The 22,708-nt window shown below is 41.3% G+C and overlaps 1 protein-coding gene across 1 annotated transcript in view; it reads left to right on the top strand.

Annotated features, from left to right (window-relative positions):
• The window catches only part of LOC137267969 (uncharacterized), a 90,806-nt gene that overhangs the window by 55,088 nt on the left and 13,010 nt on the right, over nucleotides 1-22,708 (top strand). The window contains exons 3-4 of the mRNA XM_067802428.1: nucleotides 2,911-5,136; nucleotides 20,338-20,546. Coding sequence (XP_067658529.1) covers nucleotides 2,911-5,136; nucleotides 20,338-20,546 — 2,435 coding nt within the window. The remainder of the gene's footprint in view (nucleotides 1-2,910; nucleotides 5,137-20,337; nucleotides 20,547-22,708) is intronic.

Here is a 22,708-nt window from a genome sequence, read left to right as displayed (position 1 = left end):
TGTGAAGGATTCGAGGCGAACACGCCTTTTTCAAGCCACAGACCGGCCTCACGCAGGTCACCTATGTCTTGTCGGTCCTGAAGGTCCTTGGGGACTCCTTAATGATGCGCTGAAAGCAAATATTGGTGTAACCAGTCCAAATAAAGATCTGTCATCTGGTGTGTTTGTTCAAGCAATTAACATTGTTGAAAGACAACTTTAGACTCCAAACATTGTACAGAACAAATAATACAAAGTCTCACTAACGCAAATACAACATTGAGCCGAATTATTGTCATCGATGGATTTTTAACAACGTCATATTGTTGTCTCTGACGTACGCGCCCGGAAAAGAGGCCAAATTGTGCTCTGTGACGTCAACGTTCGCGCGATATGATCACGTTTGACACACCTTTTAGTACGTTATTATCCACCATGATGTAGTCAGAAATGTACAATGGATATTTTCTTTTCTTTTTTTTTGAGAGAGATTTTATATCTTTATTTATGGAAACGTGTTTGTTCCAGTTTATGTAATTATTTTGACAAAGGGAGTGATTACCTATTGGATTATGCACTAGCACCTAACGATTGAAATATTACAAGCACAGTGGTAGTCGGAAATCATGAATACTGGATAGGAAACAATGTCGAAACAGTTTCTACCCTAATCACCATGGACATAGGCAGGGGGCCACATATATTTCCCAGTTTTCAAGTATGTTTGTATTTTCTTTTACAGACCTAAAGAAGAGGTCACTTTGTTAAAGTATGATGCAAAGGTCGGCTGTATAGGATGACCATGAACACATACATGGCCTGTTTTATTTGACTTACTGATTGAGAACGGATGCTCATTATTGTTGCAGCTGCTGGCTTAATGTGAAATAAAATAGGTCCACTGTTTCCTGAGGCAAGACTTGCCTTTCTGTATGTGCTTGTAGCGGCAATCACCAATGGGGCAAGACACGCCCATCTTCCCCGAAACGAACATATTCAGAATATGATAACGAACATATTCAGAATAAGGATTCCAGATACTCTTCATTATTGCATTAATCTAGACTTTTCTCATGATTTGAAATTCCGAGGATAGATTCTGCATTGGTCGAGTTGAAGAAATGATTGAGGGAAACTGGGATGGTATATAAGGGGGAAGTTATTTGATTGTTCAAAAGAGGATTAAAATGCTACAGTGGCTGCTAAAAGTAAGCACGTAAATATGCCCTTGTGGAATTTCAAACACGTTTCTCTTATCCTTCGCGAATGTTGTGTTAGTTTACCGACCTCGCATGCTCTCATGGATAAATTCTTTTAATCAGGAGAGTGATATTGACTAGCAACAAATCAACATTTGATGTCCCTGCCATCATCCCAGATATGGACTACAGGTATAAAAACACCCTACATGGTGTGGTTCAGTCTGCCCAGCTTCAGCAAATGTCAACGGTGGGATAGTGTGGTGGTTAGCTGAATGGCTGGATTTGTTCCACACATGGGTGCACGTGATCCATTCCTGGTGTCGTTGAGATATTGGTGAAAATATATTCTAGTATATCAAACGGCAGGGAGATGAGAACAGAAGAGTAATTGTGGTTTGGGGAGGGTAAGTAAGTAATGTTGATTGCTGATTCTTAAACTGTGAACACGTGTCTTAATGAGAGAGATGCATTACTTGAGGAAACTTAGCATGTTACATTTGCTCCAAAAATCATTTACTCTTACACAATGGGATAGCGTACGATGGCTTACAAAAACACATATATTCATCATGGTCGTTTGAAGACGGCTACACCTTGTCCCTCCCATGACCCACCTTTGAGCGTGGCCCACCTTTGGCCACACGCTGGAGCAAGACACGCGTGAGATTAGCGCTATTGCTGCACCAGGGCGACCTATGTGCGACATAATCATCTCGTTATTCACCAAAAACCAGACCATTGTCTTGTCAAACCACCTCGAGTGATAATATTTGTTGGTTTTACTGGCATGAAAGTCATGACGTAATCCGTTAAAATACTTGACACATTTCGCGAACAATAACTACCGTGTAGCCAAATAACATATATTCAGATCCATATATTCAGTGCGACTTTTCGATACAGCTTCCAGACGAAGGTAGAATAAATTGTGTGTGTGACGCCGCACTCATGAAATGGTTGTTGTTATCCGTAAGGTTTGTCCGTATCATAATATCACAGTCTCTTGGTATGAAAGCTTATGCATGGTTTAAGTAGTTAGTGATTACCCGTCACATACACACATACTGCATACGTTCCAGACGTGGCAAGTTATAGGCAGAACATGGGTACCAGGTATGGTGTATAGTGTGTCTTTAGTCTATACGGGACTCTGAGGATAACAGATACTTGACTGGGGATAACAGATGGTTGACTCTGAGGATCACAGACGCTTGACTCCGGGGATAACAGATGGTTGACTCTGAGCATTACACACGCTTGATTCTGAGGATAACAGACTCTGGACTCTCCTTGACTCCTTTGATGTATTTCTAGCTTCAAGATCCAATGTGCAGTTGTCACAAACCTTTAGCACTCTAAAATATACGGAAGCTGGAAGGGGTTTATGTGTAATATCTTCCATGTAATCCAGTTTACAGACCAAACGGCATGCATGAACCAATCCTAATCCGGATTATGACGAGTTGTTAGAGTGAATGAGTCAAGACTTGTGAGATAGACGTTTGGTAGGTAATGGAACTAGAGCTTGTTACATTCGATTTATTTTAGATCCTTTATGCCACTTATGTATTGATAATAGTCTCTGCGAAGGTTCTATTTCGACAGTCAAGACACTCTGCAAAACCATTAACCTACTGATTGTTACTGCTACTGCTACTGCTACAGCACACGTTCCATTATCCACGTACTAAATTCAGTTTTCACAAACTCCTCTGTTTTATTTTTCCAGAATGACTCTGGTGATGACGGCGACAAAGATGATGTAGATGCCTATTCCCAATTACCCACTCTATCCTGGAGGCTATGTAACACCTCATGTCCGTCATACCCTTCTAGAATGAATGGGCACCTGCGCCCTTCCCCTTCCCAGCAACGGCCAACTGTCAGATCCGGCAGCTCCCTGAAGAGAAACAGCATGGTACATGATAGACCTAGACGAATCAATGGTCTGTCGGTGTCCGCCGACAGAATCACACTACGAGAAGCGCCAAGTATGACCTCAGAAAAAAGCCCTAAGATCAACGGCCAGAGTCGGTCTTATGACCAATCATCTGCCCACAGTGTTAACATGCAGAAACCCAAATCAGCTAGTCCCAAGAGAAGACAGGCTCCCCCCCCTCCCCCGCTCCCCCAAACCAGCCCCCCGTCCCCAAGACAAGTGTGCTCGTATGAAGTAACGAAGCCTGACCAGTCAGGGTGGCTGCTAGATCAGCTTAGAGGGGAGAAGGTTTGGTGTGTTGTTGCTGATATGCTGTTTTGTGTCTTTCAATCAGACACTGCTGAGTCTTCCAAGGACGTGATCTTCTTGCCCGGCTGCCGTGTCAGATCTCTAGTGTTTAACAGTGCTAAGAGAGACAATTTAGGAAGCAAAGACTGTGACGAGAACACCAAGACGATTACAGGTGTGGACAGGTATCAGTTCTATATCGAAAACGTGAGCATAAGGCGGAAGTACTTGTTCGGGGTGAAGTGTAAGACTAACCTGGACGAATGGGTAGATGTTTTGACCAGGGCGTGTGATATAGCTGTGTTTGACAACTGTGCAAACCAAAGTCGAGACTCTGATGGTTGGGACAGTGCTGATGACTCTGTGTTTTCCCCAGCTAACCAAAACTACTACCCATCCCCCACACGCTCAAGAAGGATGAGCATGATATCCATGTCTCTGAGGGACAGTGATCTGAGTGATTCCGACTTTAGAAAACGTTTACGCAAAGAAACCGATGACCCTAAAGTCGCCCCAGTGAAAGGCATTCACATTATGGAAGCTCAAAAGCAGCCTAAAAAATCAAGGTCGTTTCTGAAACTGAAGTCCTTTGGGAGTTTGGACAGCCTTTTGAAAAGGAAAAGATCCCGAAGTGCTGACAGGGCGGCCACAGGTGATAGTCATTCTCTAGATGAAACCAAATCTCTGAACATCCCTGATTCCCCAAACTCTGACATACTGGACACTTCTGTGTCATCGCGACCAGTTTCTTCTTCCCAGTCCTTTTTATCGAGATCGTGGGATTCGGGAAAATCTTCCGGTGGTTTAGGATCTAGCATCAGACGAAGGGCCTCGGATCTGAAAGACAAGATGTTTGGTGGGGGTAAGCCAACACACTCCTCAAGGACTCCTGGCCTGAGACTGAGAGATCTGAACGATATTAGGATAAGTGGGCATTTGCAATACAAGTTTATGATGAGGTGGATTAAAGTGTGGTGTGCCGTGAGCAGGGGGTGTTTCTATGGGTTCAAGTCTCAGAATGGAGGCGAGAGTCCAGTGATAGCTGTCATCTTGACTCAGAGCACAGTGTCCTACGTAACGGAGCCAGAGAAAAGGAACAAAAAGCTGTATGTGTTTAAACTGTCACAGAATCATTGTAAGAGTATTTACCTCTGTGCACATGAGGAGTCGGAGCTTTCACGGTGGTTACAGACACTTCAGATGGAAGCGTGTAGAATTCAGGCAGAGGATAATCTGGCATTAGAAAGTACGTCCGATTGCAACTATAGCGTTGACAGTGCGCTCAGTGCCATGTCAATAGCTTCTAGTCATACAGACATTACTGACAATTACCATACATTTAGCACCAACCTTGCTCTCAACTCAACGACACATTCAACGGACGCTCAGGACTGTATTCCTGGGATGTATGACTTTGCCAGAATTGACGTCACAGGTCGTCTGGACAGTACAGAATCCGCAGACGACTGGGACAGCACATCTCAAAGCTCTACCAATGAAGCTCCCTACCACCGCTATAGCGACGTTACACCCAAACATGACCCCAGCGTTTCGTACCTGTGGGGCAAGGACAAGGGGTACCTGTTCCAAATGATACGCGCTAAGCTTCGGAAGGGGAAGAGAGGAAGGGGCGAGGGGATGCTGTATGACCGGGAGGTATGCCGGTCGGAAGGAGAAGGGTCACTGCTTGTCATCCACGATGATGACAACACATTTTGCCGAAAACTGGTAAGAAACTCTTTTTCTTGTGATTCGTATTTAGGGGCCAAAGGTGTAATGAAATTACTGGTAAATAGGTTTTGCGGGAAACCATAGTTCGGCTCTAACAGAATGTTTGTCTTTGAAAAATAATTATGTCTCTGAAAATAGAAATGTCTCAGACATCACCCTGCCAAATAAATTTTATAACATGATGCGTCATTCAAGCAGTGACTGAATGTAATCGAGTGTGACGTCGGAATATGACCGACAAGAAAATGCGCCTTTGTTGTAACGCAGTTCATGATCGATAAACTTGTATGATACATATTCTCACTATGGACGACAACAACCTCACCTCGCGTCAATGGTTATCTGGTCTTGATTTGTTAACTTCATCGTTCACGAGTAGGGTATTTTACAACACGTCATTTGGATCTCTATCACCGAATCACCGCAGAAGTTCAAGGGGACATAACTCCTTCCTATCTTCTGAATGGTCAACCGCCGTGTATACCGCATCCACATGAGTGAGTGAAATTAGTTTTAGCAAAATTCCAGCAATATCAAGAGGATGACACCAGAAAATGGGCTTCACAGCATCCAGATGAACAAACAATGGTTTGAAAAGCCGAGTCAGAAATGTTTGTACCTTGTTTTGATGTCTCGAGTATTCATTAAACGTAGGGTATTAATCAGTTCGGCACAACCATGTAGAATTAACCATGGTGAACTTAATTAAATCCAAATATTATCAAAGTGAAACATTTCTACGCAGGTGCCCCTGGTGTTATTAAAGTATGTACACCGCAGACTACCGCACAATGTATGACACATGTGTCGCCGTAAAGACCCCCAAATATCCGTTGTAGTGTTTTCAAGGGCCTGTAAATGTTGAGGAAGTAATTCCAGGAAATTGCTTCACATTCTCGTGTACACAATAGCAGGTCGTTACAATGATGTTTCTATGTCGCGATTCTTTCTTAAACCGGCTTTGATGTGCCGCGCACTGTGACAGGTACGGTAGGTATCGCATATGTTCCTAATATCAGTGGAGACACTCGTTAGGAGACTGGACCTAAATTTTCGAAGCTCTCATCGCGATAAGTTAGTCATAAGTTAGTGCTATAACTGCTTCGAAAATCAACGCCAAGGGCTTGACTCCGCCATTGAAATGACTCGACATGAAATAACTGACGTTCTGTTAACAATGATTATAAAGCAAACCCATAAACCCATTTTTCCATGTTACTTAATGTGAATGAGTGTTGATTAGCACCGTCTTAATATGAACAGGTAGACAAAGTACTTTGTGTCCCAGTCCAACCAGTTGTGAATTGGGTATCTCGTTAGGATGAGAGAGTCACAATATACTCCAAGTTCGCCAAATGGCGGCAAGAGCTGTATAATCCCCAGGAAGTTGAGAGCGATGATAAGATGTGATGATGGGATTGGCTTCCAACGATCGAGGGAAACAAACACCAGCGCCTCGAGCAATCACTAGTTGCATGCTCGGTATATAAATATTCTATGATAAAAAAAAAACCGATAACGAATTAGTCCGTCGTTTATGAACTCATAAAACGTTTTGCATTCTCGACAACCCGTGAATGTGTTTGTTTATTAGTTCTTTAATGACACATTCAGCAATATCTCTGCTTTTTGGCGGCGGTTCCTATATAATCGAGTGTGGATCAGATTCTCCAGTGAATTTAGTGGCTGATAGCAAGCGCAGAGGTCTACGTCACGATCGTACGTCCCATCTTTAATCATTGGCTAACGATCGTCCTAGCGCTTAGGCTGCTTCGTGCGGGAGGACCCTTATCACAATATACCGAGGGATAGAATAATGACTGAAACATGCGCTTGTCACGCTGACGACCCAGGTTCTATGTCCCACATGACTAAATGTTTGCAGCCTATTGTCTTTTGTCTTTTGTCTTTTGTCTCCTGTCTTATTATTGTTATATTATGTTAAGGGCGCGTTTAAATATACACTCTTCAAAAAAAAAAAAAAGAAAGAAAGAAACGCAAAACCCAAATATCAATGAAAATTTGGTGATATTCAAGGACTTGAAGATCAGCGGAAAACAAAGACACTTGAATGAAACTTTGTGGGGTAATGCATTGCTATCTTGACCATATTTCATGAGAATAACAGTCATCGCTGTCGTTACTGCTGTCCACCAGGTGGTGTTGAAATCAGTACCTCGTATGGCCATCTCCAGCTGCTACCACTGCCCGACACCAGGGTACAGATCGAATCAGTCGTTGGATGTTTTGTTGTGGAATCCTTCTCCATTCCTCCTGCAGCATGTGGAACAACTGTTGAAGATTCTATGGTGGATTACGACGTCGACGTGCCCGTCTATCTATCTGATCACAAAGGTGTTCGGATGGGTTTAGATCCGGGGATCTGGAGGGCCAGAGGAGGGTATTGATGATGTTGTTGGCCAGGTAGTGCTCTGTCGGGCCTGGTGTCGTCCTGTTGGATGAGCTGCCGTTGACGGTCAACAAGGAAGGACGTGCGGATGGAGAATCTGGTCGTATCGATTGGCCGTCAGATTGCCTTGGACAAGCACAAGTTCAGATCTGCGTGTGTATGAGATCGCTTCACCATAAACACTCTCTTCACTTAATCTGTCCACCTGTCTGATGCTAGTTAGGCGCAAAACGTTTATGACGTCGTCTGTAGACACGGTCTCTACCATCACGTCGCCTGAAGAGATGACGGGAGTCATCGTTAAACCATATGCGCCTCCAGTTTGCCAGGTTCCATGGCAGCACCGTGTTACACCGTCTCACTCGTCGACGTCGATGTAGTAGTGTCAAGGAGGGGGCATCTTTTGGACGTTTGGAACGTATTCCAACTTCGCGGACACGGTTCCTGATTGTCTGATCGGACACTCGTCGGGCTCCAAACCGTTCTTGTGCTTTGTCTCGGGCGGTAGGATGGCGGTCAAGTAGGTTAGCCGGATGTGTACCAATCTTGGGCAGGTGAGGTGACTCTAGGTCTTCCTGATCTTTGACGGTCATTTGTCGAATTTTTATGACGAAATCGATCCCACAATAGAGTTATTGTGCTGGAATGAACGTTTGAAGATCCTTGTCACCTCACTCTTTAATTCGCCAGCTTGCAATCGTCCAATTGCCTGATTTCGATCGGCAGCGTTGAGACGTCCCATTTTCTCGCACAGTACTTGCAAAGATTCTGGATGAAATTGTGAGATCCGTTTGGGTCTTTTATAGTCACATGCTGTACTCATGCTTTGCACGTGAGAAAAATCATTGTGCCTGATATTCGTGCTTCATGACATCCACGCACATCATGACAATCCTGATTGATAAAACCGTTCAAAATCATTTTTGGTTACGTTTGGTCAAGCATGATCTTCTGTAACATTCCAGAAACAATGTGCAACCCTAAAAATGTTTGAGTTAACATTTGTGTACAAAATTATAAGTATCAGTTTTTAGTTTCATTTTGCGTTTCTTTTCCTACGCACACTATAACAACAATCATGTAACCTTTATGGAAGACTATTAACGGCAGTTGTAGCAATTTCACACTTGGGACACAAATAATCGATTTATTAAATTGTACCATATATCGAGAACGCTGTCCCCGAAAAAACTAGGTGTAGTACAAGAATACAGCACCTGTGGATGGCACAGCTGTTAAAACGTCTGATCGCCATCCCGAGGTCACGGAGTTGACTTCGCACACGGATACAATTAGACAAACCAGAAATACCCGATTTAAATATACATTTGAGTGAGTGAATGAGTTTAGTTTTATGCCGCTTCTAGCAATGTTCCAGCACATTGTGCTTCACACATTGGACTGATGTAATCGAATCCGGGTCATCGGCGTGACGAGCGAACGCTTTAACTACTAGGATACCCCACTGCACATTTAAAGAAATGAAAAATGTCTTCAAAATGTAAGAAAGATCCAAATACAGCCCATGACAAAGTTGAGCATTCTAAATTTACCAAATCATTCTAGGCTGGGTTGGTTTCATTAAAAAAATATTCTCGATATTTTCGAGGAAGTCTAGGGTACTGTTTGTTAACGGGTTCTGGTATTCAACGTCATGATTATTGTTGGATTATTGCTAACGTCGGCGTAAAACTGCTCCCATTTATATTTTCACATTTAAACAGAACAAAATGCCACAACATCTTGCTTGAAAGGAACAGCCCATCTTTCTAAATTGAAGAAATATACACATGATTTCTTGTTTAATGTGTAATTTTAGGTGACGCACGTGCAGCCTCACTGACTCACTAATGTCGTGTAACGCGACAGGCTATTAGTATCCTTTGGATCACTTATGACCAATAACGTTCATAATTGACGATCCCAGTTACAACACGCATCTGTGGGTCAGCGAACTTTTACCCACGCAATGAGACCACTAACTTTAATTGATTGACGAGTGACATGATTTGATCATACCGATCCAGATTTAGGGCAATGAGTTTTAAATGATTTCATATCAAACCAAATTAATGCAAAAAATTAATGTTTTGAGACATTGAGTTTAGATTCGTAACCACTTTCAGGTACATACGATGTATGTAACCAATCGGAGCGAACGTGCAAATTAAATCTTATTGAGCGTTTACTTTCTGAGAATGCCATGGACCGAGATTTTATGGCCCGCCCGGACTGGGTGTATCTATAATCTTATACGCTCCGTGGGAGAGTGTTCAGACCTGGAACCAGGAGGGATTGATGATGGACTAGCCAGTTAACACGGGCTGTCAGTGAAACTGAATATAGAGTGAAATATACATCAGTGTATCATCATGGATTATTGACTGATATCACACGTGGGAAGTATTTCGATATATCACAGTGATGACCATGGATATTAGGTGCAATACACAGTGACTCGAAACTCGCAGTGGACACAGGTACGGCTTGAAGAAATACTGTTGCGGAGTCAATTCCTGTCAAAGTTCAGGGCTGTATCTTTACTCAAACGAAGTTTAAAAACATCCTATCACTTCATATCACAGTAATTAATCTGTAGCCTGTGTGTTAATTAAAAGTCAGCTGAATGATCGACATAGGAAAGAACTGAGTGTTCTTTACCTTCCTTAATGAACGAATTTGAGTGTTCTCTCATTTCTCCGTTGAGTAGTACATATGTGAGCACAATGATGTATTCATTTTAAAGAATTTCCTTTAATGATATATGTGGTGTACTCAATCTGGACATATGTTTTATAATTAAATAATTATCCAAATGAAGTTTTCTCAACCTCTGAGCTCCAGTAGGCAGTAGGCTCTCATTCCCACCATGGTTCATTAATATTCCTATGCGCAATTTCATGTGCATGACGTTTTTCGAAGATTCAGTGTGACTCCTATTTGTGAAACCTTTAGGCTGCTTAAAAATACTTTAAAAATTAGATGTAGGTTTTCGTGAAAATTTCGACTATTTCACGGACTCAAGTAGTTCAAAATATCTTTACATGCATATTTCTGTTTCATGAATTGGGAAAGCAAAACATAAGATTGTAAACATTCTTTTTTCAAATATTGTAAAAACATTCGCATAGATTTATCTTAACTTGTTTAGAAGTCTGATTCTTGGCATTTGAAAATTCGTTTATAAATGAACAAATTCATATCTAATAAACCTATCCAATTTGATAAACATAAGCCAGACCTGTCAACTAATTTCAGGGTTTGGAGTATTAAAATTCGAGTAGACTTTTTTTAAAATATAAATTTAGAAGAAAATAGCGATGTTTCCTAAGTTGAACTAGTTTTCCTAAATCAGAGAGCATATAGTTAGACCATTTAGTCGCTATAGACCAGATAGTCTCTGACTCCACAAATCTTCCTGTTTAACATATGTATCGAAATTACGACCCTGCATGCAACATACACTTTCTTGATAGATTTATGCATAGCTAAGTTTATGGTATCTATTATATTCAATACCAGTGACTTTGTATCTTTTCAAATACAATGTAGGTTATTGTATCTTTTCAAATACCATTCTACGATGCTTCGGTGAAAGATCAAAGGCGTCGACAATACTCAATCAGACGATAATGCTCTTTTCCCATTGCGTCACTGCGTGAATTTTAGTCTCCCCCTCGTAATAGAACACTTTTTGCATTACGTCACAATCAAACCGACGTCACGGTGCATGTCTGTTTGCCATCGCCTCGTACAGCCTGCTACAGTAAACTACTCCCTTGCATCCCGTTTTATTGGTTTGCAGTTGATTCACTCAGTTATATCACTGGTGGAAACATTACGTTTACTTTTTCCGACGAATAAAACGTCTCATAGTTCGACTCAAAGTTTTCCAGCGACACGGGAACATTCGCAACGTTTACATTTCCACTATGCAATCGTGGAATGTCGCTTGACTAGTCAGCTGCATCTGTGTGTACTTACGTTGGTAGTAGAAATGCGACGTTCATATTGCTCCACATGGTTTACATTAATCACGGATGTAATCAAAATAATGTGGAGAAGATATTTAACCCGAACGTAAACCGTCATCAAACTATATATCATCTGTCAAAGGTACAGCGCGTCAGATAGCCCTGAACAATATTTAACATCAAAGCACTCGAACTACCGTAATCGTGCTTTCATAATAATAGTTCAGGGCAAAACTGTACTTTATTACAAAACACACTGGGGTAGAGAGAACTGTATTTCTTAAATATTTTATCGACCCTATTCAAGCGTGTCAAACATTACCCCGAAACACAGCAGTCAGGTGGAAAATATGTTTCATTCTGAAGATACTACCTATGGTAAAGTTATTCAAAGCGTAGATGTAACCTCGCCTTTGACCCTTTGTTGCCCCCACATGATATTGGAGCCAATTGTGATAGTGGATACGGGTTATTGAGTCTGGCTAAGTTCGAACAAAACGGTAGATGCGGCTGTGACACAGTGACTTGAACGTTTCGCAAATTGAAAAAAAAAACAAGTTACTGCAGACTTCTGTTTTTGGTTTATTCTGTGTAATCTGAAAATGATAACGTTATATAACGGACTTGTTTGTTTGAAATGAGGAATCCGCTTTCCAAACTGCTCAACTCGAGTTAGGTTCGTCTCACGCCATTGTTATTTATTACCAACAGAACAGCCAGTTAAGTGCCGAGATTACCATTCATTCGTACTACTGCAGGAGGGTCTTCGGGGGCCTTCCGCGATGTCACCTACATTTAATGACAGTATTTGAAGGTGGTTTTATTGAAATATTGTACCAGCCATATGACGACATATGTCGGCATGATGCGAGGTGCTGCCCCACGCTGTGAAGATTCGAGAGTGTCCAGACATTCTCAGATGGATCGGGTAGTCACTTTGGACGCTTAATTGGTTCAAAGCGTGAAGGGACGGTGGCATAGTCTAGCAGTTAAAGAGTTCGATCGCTGTAAAGCTAATCCCACTCACTCAGAGCGTGGAATCGTGTACCAACTATTCAGAATATTGCTCATTATACCGATCACTGGGCGGTGTAGTCCAGATCCGATTTCTTGCAGGTCGTCTCAAACGTATTTGGTATGGGCGTTCTGGTGTCTTCCGTCGTGATATTGCTGGAATATTTGCTAAAAGCGACGTATAATTGAACCCACTCACTCACTCATTCAACGACACTTTGACGTAGCAAGACTTCAAAATCCTCGTCTGTCTTGTCGGGCCCTGTTACGTTATGATTCTCGAGACCCGTTAGATCCAATTAACTTAAATCATCAATATTTGACTTGAAGACGATGTAATAGTACGTCCCCCAAGGGATTCCGATGAAGAATTAGATTAGATGCCTGACTTCGAGAGTGCAGGATCCAATTCCGGATGGAACCAGAATTCGTACCTTACCGAAAAAGAGTTAACAGAAATATAACACGTGCCTTTTTACAAGTGAAAAACAAACTGAAGGAAATCTGAACTTTTCAATTTCAATTTGTAGAATTCTTATTTTTACACATAAATACTTTTTAAACATAAATGTGCTCAGGTGTTAATTTTGACATGATACTTGCAATAACATGTAAGCACTTGGATAGAGCGGCCATCACAATCCGATCATGTGACTAATGATGACGTCACGCACCGGGCGTCAGGAACTGCGTTTTGTAAAAGTATGTTAATTAATTAATACATGGTTTCCGCTGGTTGATAAGGCAAGTGTTGTGTAACTAAATGTTTTGATAGCCGATTGGGCTGCCATTTCGTAATCCAGGATATTACTTACTACAGTGGGGATAATACCCCAGGAACAAATATCCTAGTATAAAACAAAAGCAAATATACACCGACTAGACGATGTTATCGTGATGATAATAAGATGTCAGAAACGTCTTTAAAATGGAATGTATATTAAGGAAAAACGGGACTCTGCCTTGAGTGAGTTTGAAGGGGAAACAAAGGCGATTCGGTAATGCAAATGCACTTGCGGTACCTCATACCCTTTGATGCACTTAAACCTCTTTCGCACTGGCAGGGTGACAACGTGCCTCTGCTCTTCCTCTTACCGAAACATACGTTGAGGTCAGGACATCACTGTTCTTGTCTGTGGCTATTACGAACGTGTAAATCTTAACAGTGAATGTGCTTCCGTTCATATACAGTGCAAAGATAATATCAGTGTTGGGCAACGACTACGTTCCTCGGAAATACCAATGGTTTTATCCTGTGGACGCCGTAATGGGTTGTGTTGAGTTGCATCCCTTGGCCTGACCAGGAAGTTATGATAAGGATTGTAATGTCCTTGAGGGAAACGGTATAGAAATACATGAAGAAAATAGGAATCAAAAAGGAATTTTAAAAATAATAGTTAATGAGAAACAATATCCGATCCGATAAACAATAGAATTCGTAGTCGAAAGGAAATAGACGCGAAACAGGTATGATAGTTTAGTGGTTTTAAAATTCTAGACTTAATTATTGTTGTTAATGCACTAGGTTGTTTTATATCACTATAGTTAATTGCCATTTCAAAAAATAATAAAATAAAAAAAATTAAAAAACCCAATACAATTCGTTTATATGACTGTCGTCAAACTACAACGACAGGAAAAAGCTTGTGTTCTTCGCTTTCTTTTGACTAGTATGTATAGCTCCGAGCGATTCCCCCCAGGGACTGACTTGTCTGGATTAATGGGATTTCCTTGTGTAATTTACACCGAGGTCATTGGTTGATTGATTGGTGAACTGCGCTGTTTAATACCTCCTGATGTTCGACAACCGGCGGTGCCCTCAAGGTCAACAAATTGAGGAAAGGCCGCAGCTTCCTGTATTGGTAGTACTGCCTGGGGTATTATCCAGACAGTTTTCCGCGAGGGATTTCACTTCTCATTTTATGTAATTCCGTGCAAATGTAAGGTGACAAATAAGTGTTTGTGTTTGTTTCTCTTTACCCTCTGAGCACAGTTTAGGCGTTTTGTTGTCATCATACTCGAATGATCATGGCAGTCTTCATGTTTTCTGCATGCGACGTTAAATATTTACTCATTCTTCACGTTCTCAATATTGTTACGTATTGCTGACATCGAACGCTGGTGTAGGTGGATGGTTAAAGATTCGTTTGTTTTGTTTTAGTTTGCTGTTTACCTATGAGCAGTATTCCAGCTATATGACAGCTGTCTGTATCAACTCACTGACATCATGAGCATTGAACCAAGCAACTGAGATACGATGACATGCACCCACCAATTCCGCCAGACTTAATATACTCGATCCCATTAATAGACTCTTACGACATGCATCGGTTGCTGAATGACAATTTTAAGCCGTATTTACACGGATGTTACAGACCCGAGTTCTATTCCATTTGTAAAATATGTGAAGGGCATCTCTTCCCAGTGAATTACTATAATGACTATCGGCGTGGGATTCATAGTAATCATGTGTCTCTTTGGGATCCTTGAATTCTTCTAGTTCAAACATTTTTCACGCCAGATTCCTGGTTCGCTGCCCAATAGGGGTTAAACATTAAGTCCTTTTCTACTAGTGTCGTAATATCTTTTTAAAAGCTTTACTAACTAATAACGCATTGTTGTTGCTCTCTTTCTACTTCTACTTCTACCCGAAAGAGGGGTTACCACATTATCATTTACCCAGTTATATGGATACAATTTCCATTTATAAATCTACGCATAAGTAAGGTTGTGAAATTTTGTATTCCTTAGCAAAGTATGAATGGTACATACAACACACAGATACATAATCTGAAGGGATCTACGAGATAAACTACCCGTGAAGATCCGGGGTAGACTAGGTCTTCAGCAACTTAAGATTGCTACAAACGGCGACTATACTTGTCTTAAGAAGCAACTGACGGGATCAGGTGGTCAGGCTCGCTGACTTGATTGACACGTCATCGGTTCCCAATTGCGCAGATCGTGCTCTTGATCACTTGATTGTCTGATCTAGTATCGATTATTTACAGACCGCTGCCATATATCTGGAAAATTGCTGAGTGCTGCGTAACACTTCACTCACTCGCTCACTCACTCATTCTTCGAGAACACGACACTTGTCTGGTGTCCAAAGAATGTACAGAGGCACTATGCTGGTATACTGGCCTGTAATATCTTTCGGTGCGATAAGGTAATTCTTCGCAGAAAAACCGGTGTTATTATAATTTTTCAAATTTCCACGGAGTAGCCATATGTTGGGATAATTAAATACAGACCCATGATGTTAACTTCCACAATGCGATAAAATAAGGATTATTTAACATCATGATTTTGTATATTGTTGGGATGGTATATACACATAAGCACAAAATGCTAGTTTACCAACCCAGGTTACAGTGGGCCTTCAGCAACCCATGCTTGCCATAAAAGGCGACTATGCTTGTCGTAAGAGGCGACTAAGGGGATCGGGTGGTCAGGCTTGCTGACTTGGTTGGCATCGGTTCCCAATTGCGCAGATCGATGCTCATGTTGTTGATCACTGGATTCTGTGGTCCAGACTCGATTATTTACAGACCACCGCCATATAGCTGGAATATTGCTGAGTGCGGCGTAAAACTAAACTCACTCACTCACCAACCCAGGTGTCTGAAAATAAATATGTTCAAACCGCGTCTCATTTTCCACCGTGAGAGAATTACACCGGGTAGGAGATCATTATATTAATGCTTACTTAGTCTCTGAATACATACTCTTAAAAAGTAGGGGATAATGAACTTTCAATTTGGTTAACAAACATTTCCAGGACAGACATCTTAGTAATCGCACCACCATTTCCCTCTATTACCACCCCTAGACACAACGCATGATAATTATGCACGTGCACAACGCAGTAGCCCCATACATGTGCATGGGGTCCCATTCTGGATTTTGACGTTTTTTTCAAGAAGGTCGAGAAATCACTTACAACATTAATTTTGACACTCACCTTGCATCACGCACCTGTTAGTGTTTGTTTCTTGTCGTTTGTTGAAAATGAAACATATGAAAAATGAAAATCGTATACATGCAAATTACACGCCATAAACCAATCATCTTTCAAAAGCGATTACATTCTACGCTTGTAAGGAAGTGCAAATGATGATGCACTCTCAAAACATTCAATAATTATCATATCAACATTGACTGACTCGGGTAAATCTCCTGAATATTTTTAATCGTAAATAGAAATAAATGAAGATCCCCTACTTTTTGGAAGAGTATATATACTTTTGATAAAAACAAACTAACTAATACAAATTGAAAAGGAGTTGCAGGGAGACTAGAGATTCAGAACCCGATGAAATCTAGACTTGCTTAAGTTGAGCCTTAAATATTGCAGAGAGGGCTTGGAAGTAGGGAAAATAATGTGACTCAGGGACTGTGAGACAGACTAGAGATCATTAAGCAGAGGAGGGAATAGTTTCTTGAAGGCGGGATAAGTGCTATGGTGTTTTATGGGTCGTGGTCATGTTATAGGGGCAGTGTTAGTCTCATGTTGATGATGGTGGTAGTCTGTCGTACAGACCCTGAAGTATATATATCCAAGAAAGCCCACGCAAGTCTAGAAAATGTGGCAAGTCTAGATTTCCATAGCTTCAGAAATGAAGAAAGTCTCAGGGGGAGGGGATTGGGTGAACGGGTAGTGTGTATGGTGTCAGGTTTAGTGTTCTTGGTATGGAGTCTGGGTTACTCTTTCAGTGATGTGTTTTGGGGGCCGGGCCGATATTTAGGTATTTATTTTGTTAGTTGTGAAGAATGTAGGAAGTTCGTCGTAATGGTTAGTGCTACTATTAATGTTATTTAGTCAGTAAGTGTTATGGAGTAAGTGTTATCGAGTCGGGGTCAGTATTAAGAGGTGAGCGTTAGGGGTTGGTGAAAGAGGTAAGTATTACATTGAAGGGGAAAGATGATTTTTAAGGTTACGAGGTGGCGTTTTACTGCGTTCATTGCTGAATAGGATCGCCAAACGTACGCTGTGCCCTTCCTTTCCCAGTGCTATGGTTGGACTATACAATTTAACAATTCAGGTAGTTTATTGTCATCCTCACGCACAACGTCATATCAGGCAACACATCCAGCAATCAACCTTTCTCTTTCAACAATTGCTTATTTTGACCCATGGTAATGGCTCGAAGTGGTTTGATTAATGTGGCGGGCCTTCATGACAAAATTGTACATTGCAGTTTCCTTCATATGTATTTGTCTGGGTATCCACTTGTAAAGCAGCGTTCAATATAAGTGGTTTTCATACACAAGCCAAGGATAAAGGGCTTAAACTCAACTGTGATATTGCTCCTATAAAATATTTGTTATCTAAGCAATTCTCTGACACTTATGACACAAATATTAAGGTAGTCTGCCGTACAGACCCTGAGGCAAATATATCCAAGAAAGCCAACGCAATAGAAAATGTGACAGGTCTAGATTTCCTCAAGGCTCCATTTCATTATATTATTTTTTGTTTTATTATGAACCCTTTTCCCAGTAAAATATTTTCATTTCAGAGCCTAGTTGTTAGTCTAATATTAAGGAAACATATTCGGACCTCACTTACATTTGTATCCAGACTACCGACATGTCCTGCTACTACGTACACTACCACCAGTTGGTGTTGCTAAAAGCTGGGTAAAACTAAACTCACTACTACTCTCTTGGTTGTCTACTACTACTACTACTACTACTACTACTACTACTACTACTACTACTACTACTACTACTACTACTACTACTACTACTACTACTACTACTACTACTACCACCACCACCACCACCACCACCACCACCACCACCACCACCACCACCACGACGACGACGACGACGACGACGACGACGACGACGACTACTACTACTACTACTACTACTACCACCACCACCACTACTACGACTACTACTATTAGAACAACACCAAAAACAACTACTATTTCTACTGCTGCTACAACTACTGCTACTGCTGCTACACCTCTAAGAAATCAGCATGTTATAACAGCAAATATATGATGTAATATGGCCCAAGTTGCGTTTAGTTTTGTTTGTACACAGAATCTAGTCGGAAGCTATCTGGTTGGTGTCGTGACAGTATGTGACTAGCGCAGTATGCCCGCAACAGCGCATGCTTTCAGTTGTCTGGTTCATTCAATGCTTGGGGGCTGGAAATGAGGAATTTCCGAATGCTTCTGAGTAATTCGATCTCGGGGAAATATTTTGATTTAAGAGCCGCCACACCTGGTCAACAAATGTGTTAGAACTTAGAGCCACTTGCCACACGTTCCTGCTCGAGTAATTCAGCTAAATATTTTATGTTCAGGGCTTCGCGATTGTACAATCCGGGCCTTTTCGAACGTTAGCTGCCCTGTATTCTGTTGACGCTGAGTGTGAGAACTTGAAGTGCTGTCATAATACTTACGATTATGTCGGCCACGGAGAAATACGTATCTTTGGGTTTGGGAGGCTTGGGAACTTGTTTCATGTGTTTTGATGTCCAAATTTTGAATATACTGCATATTGCAAGAGTGTAAATGTAAGGTACACGAACGAATGTTTCAATGTGATATGAAATATATTCAAGGCTGTTGCTATCTACTTAAATGGCGATGTGATCTCTGGTTGGGTGTTATTATGTCATCTGGTAACAATCAGACGTGATATTGGTCGAATATTGCTAGAAGTGGCATACAACTCAACTCACTCACTCAATATGACAACTCCTCACCTCCATCCACCCCCACCCAACACAAAAGCACACACACACACACAAAAAAAATACCCCAAAACACTCAAACAAGCAAACAACAAAAACAAAAGAAAACGAAAAGTACAACAAAACACAAACAAACAAAAAATTCCCAAATTTGTATTCAAGATTGTATGAACTCGAACATCGAACCCGGACTTCTGTATGCCTTGTAAACACTTAAACGACTTTAAGAGCGTTCTTAACAAAGTTGTGTTATGTAGTAGTTAGTCATGGAGTTGTGTTATGGAGCAGTCTGGATATTGACAGTTTGAACCACAGACTATATGTCGACGGTGTATGCAATTGTCTCTGTAGTTACACACGAAAGTTCAAAGGTTTCCACGTGGATTAGGTGAACATGCAGATAATTGTATTTATAAGTAGGTATATCTCTACGATTTGGTATGTCCTAAGTATTTTAGGAGTGTATCGATTACGTATAATTCATTGTTATTAATCGATAGCTTTGGTCCCTCTCCCTATGTAGCTGTTCGTGAGGGTAGCCAATGTTAACCTTTACGATAAGATATAAGTATTTATCGGAATTGTGAATGTGTGGTAACATGTTTTTGATTTGTTCGACATTCTGTGAATGATTTGAAACAAATCTAGGAAAATAACAACTTTAGAATAGATCAAAATCACTTGGAATAATGTTCGCGTGCAAATTCGGCAAGCGAGAAAGGTTTAAACTGAGAATGAAAATGGTCTCCAAATCTAAACACATTTCACACTTACGAAGCCCCGCAGAAACAGCGCACGTAGTGCCTTGAAAGAACACTGTGTTGGAGTCTGACATTCAGCTGTGTCTCTCAGATAACCCTGTACACATGAGCAGGAGACCTGCTGTAATATTATCTTCCACATTCCGGATCAATTACATAGTTGTGAAACGGATTCCAGAAGCTTAATCCGGAACGGGTTCTGATATAGTGTCCATTATAACCAAATGGTTCCTGAAGTACCGGAACGATGGTAACGGATTCTAGAATCACCAACCGTTACGAAATTCTTCCCCGTTCCCATGATTACTGTGCTGTTTTCAGGGTCCACTGGAAGTAAAGGCGGGACGCACCAAGTCGTTTGGCGATCCCCACACCCCCTGGATAGATAGCGTCACCCCCGAGGACAAAACCCGAGGGGGTAGAGCCAGACCCCGACCCCTCGCTGTAACAAGACTTCCAGCCGAGGAAATAGATTCTCCCTCAATTGCAGGATATTTGGAGCGCAAGGGATTTAATGGGCAGTGGATCAGGTAGGGTGGCATTCTTGTACTGTTCGATGCATGTTCACGGTGGAGTGATAGAGGTGCCAGGAGGTCGCGTTATCGCTTGTTGTTCTATAAGCTATTATTGTAGAGATTAACTCAGTTTGGAGTCTTAAGATAGCGAGTTGAGTAAGAAGTGGTAAGTCTGATAGCGCGGTTGCAGAAGACAAGGGGCGCTTACTTTGGGAACGCGTGAGGCGTGTTTATAGTGGAAGGTAAGATGTGTGTATTGCAAGGCTTTGAAATATACCAGGAGACATGTACTATAGTGCATGGATAAAGGGTATATATATGTGATCCATCAGTCTGGACACGTGCTTCTGAAGGTGGTTTTTTTGACAGCCATATTGCCTGTTAGAAATGGAACCAAAGGTTTATACAGGCATACACGTGTGTGCATGCACTGTGTGAACCTCACGTACGTTCCCAACTGCCACGCCTGCGGTAACCAGATGTAACGATTATTCATTCATTTATTTCATTTTCCTTTCGACGTTATGTACATTTTAGTGACGTTTTTTCCGGATCTAGATTTCGAAGTTACTTTGTTAAAGAATACATATTACTGGTAATAGATGCTATCAAAATGTGGATTGTCATGACGCTGAGCCAGGTGTAACGGAGGATATACTGTCAGGAAATAGGAGGGCCCCTACGTCAATATTTTGTTTGAACGCGTTGTTTTATTTGTGTAGTGTTAAATGAAAATATCAAAATGTAGAAAATGCGACAACATGCTACCGCCCTGTTGTGCCTACTTCATCGTCCTTTCTGACTCACACGTACAGACTCGTTGCCAAAACAGCGACGACACACTGGTTTTGCGGCCCTTATCTTCTGGGGATTAAACGATGTGGGTATATCGTGTTTTGACTTGGTATCACCCTCATTCACAAATTTGCCTCCACATCTTGTACTTTATTTATTCAGGGAAGGTGCATCCGCCAAATTATCATTTCCAGCGTAAATTACCAACGTTATTTGTGATAACCTGTTTCCTGCAAGTATTCCCCTTTCCAAATCTGCTGGTAATTCGAACACTGGTCTACTGTTTAGCTATGCCACTCACCGTGTCTAGATAGGAGCTTCCTCGGCCATGGTAGGAGCCTTGCGGTTTGTTAGTCCGACCCCTATCGCGCACTGGTCATGCTATTTGTTATGTTATAATTGTCATTGATACGTCCATTTCTGTATTGTACAGAAACGGAGGCCAAGGTCGTATTTTGTTGTTGTTTTTTTGTTGTGTGCGTGCGTGCGTGCGTGCGTGCGTGCGTGCACTAGGATGTTGTCATGTCATGGGGAAATGAAGTTAATGTTAGGTCGATTAGTGGCATTATGATGTGTCGTTTCATTGGGTTATGCAGGTTTTAGGTTGCAGAACACTGTGCGATAAGGTCCGTCTACTTAATGACATTGTCAGTTGGTTGATGATTGTAAATTGGTTGGTTGTTGATATTGTTTTGCTTGTAAAATTGCCATATTTAATAGTTGGACATTTTCGGTTGATTGTGAATCTTAATACCAAAATTGTGAATCATTGCCAGCTGAATGTAGGACATTGTCAGTTGACTGAAAATTGTAAGTCGTCAGTTGATTGTGAAACATACCAGGTGATTGTAGGACATTGTCAGTTGAATGTAATCTATAAGTGAGTGAGTGGGTGGGTTTAGTTTAGTTTAACCACTATTCCAGCAATATCACAACGTGAAACACCAAGAACGGACTTCACACACCCTATACTCATGTGGGTAATCTGTGAAACATTGTCAGTTGAGTGTAGAACATCTTCGGTTGCTTGCAGGGCACTGCCGGCTGACAAAGACTGTAAATCATTGTCAACAGATTGTGGAAAATGTTCATTTGATTATAGGGCTTAGTTTGTTGATTGTAATATGGAATAACTTGTCAGATGATCGTGGAACATCTTCAGTTGAGTGTTTAACATTGTCAGTTGACTGTAATCTGTAATTCTCGAAACTCTCGAAAAAAACTCAGAATATAAAATTGAGACTGTTTTATGATAATTAGTTACACGCGTCTCCCGCCTGTACCTGTCACACAGCACTGACATGCGGTTCTACACTGTGAATGTTCACACGAAAACGTTAAAACCAATAATGTATCAATTGGTAATGTGCATGTTCCACACA

The sequence above is a fragment of the Haliotis asinina genome, chromosome 16 (assembly GCF_037392515.1).
Source record: "Haliotis asinina isolate JCU_RB_2024 chromosome 16, JCU_Hal_asi_v2, whole genome shotgun sequence".
NCBI lineage: Eukaryota > Metazoa > Mollusca > Gastropoda > Lepetellida > Haliotidae > Haliotis > Haliotis asinina.
Note: the sequence above shows the minus strand (reverse complement) of the source record. Positions and strands in the feature narration are given on the sequence as shown.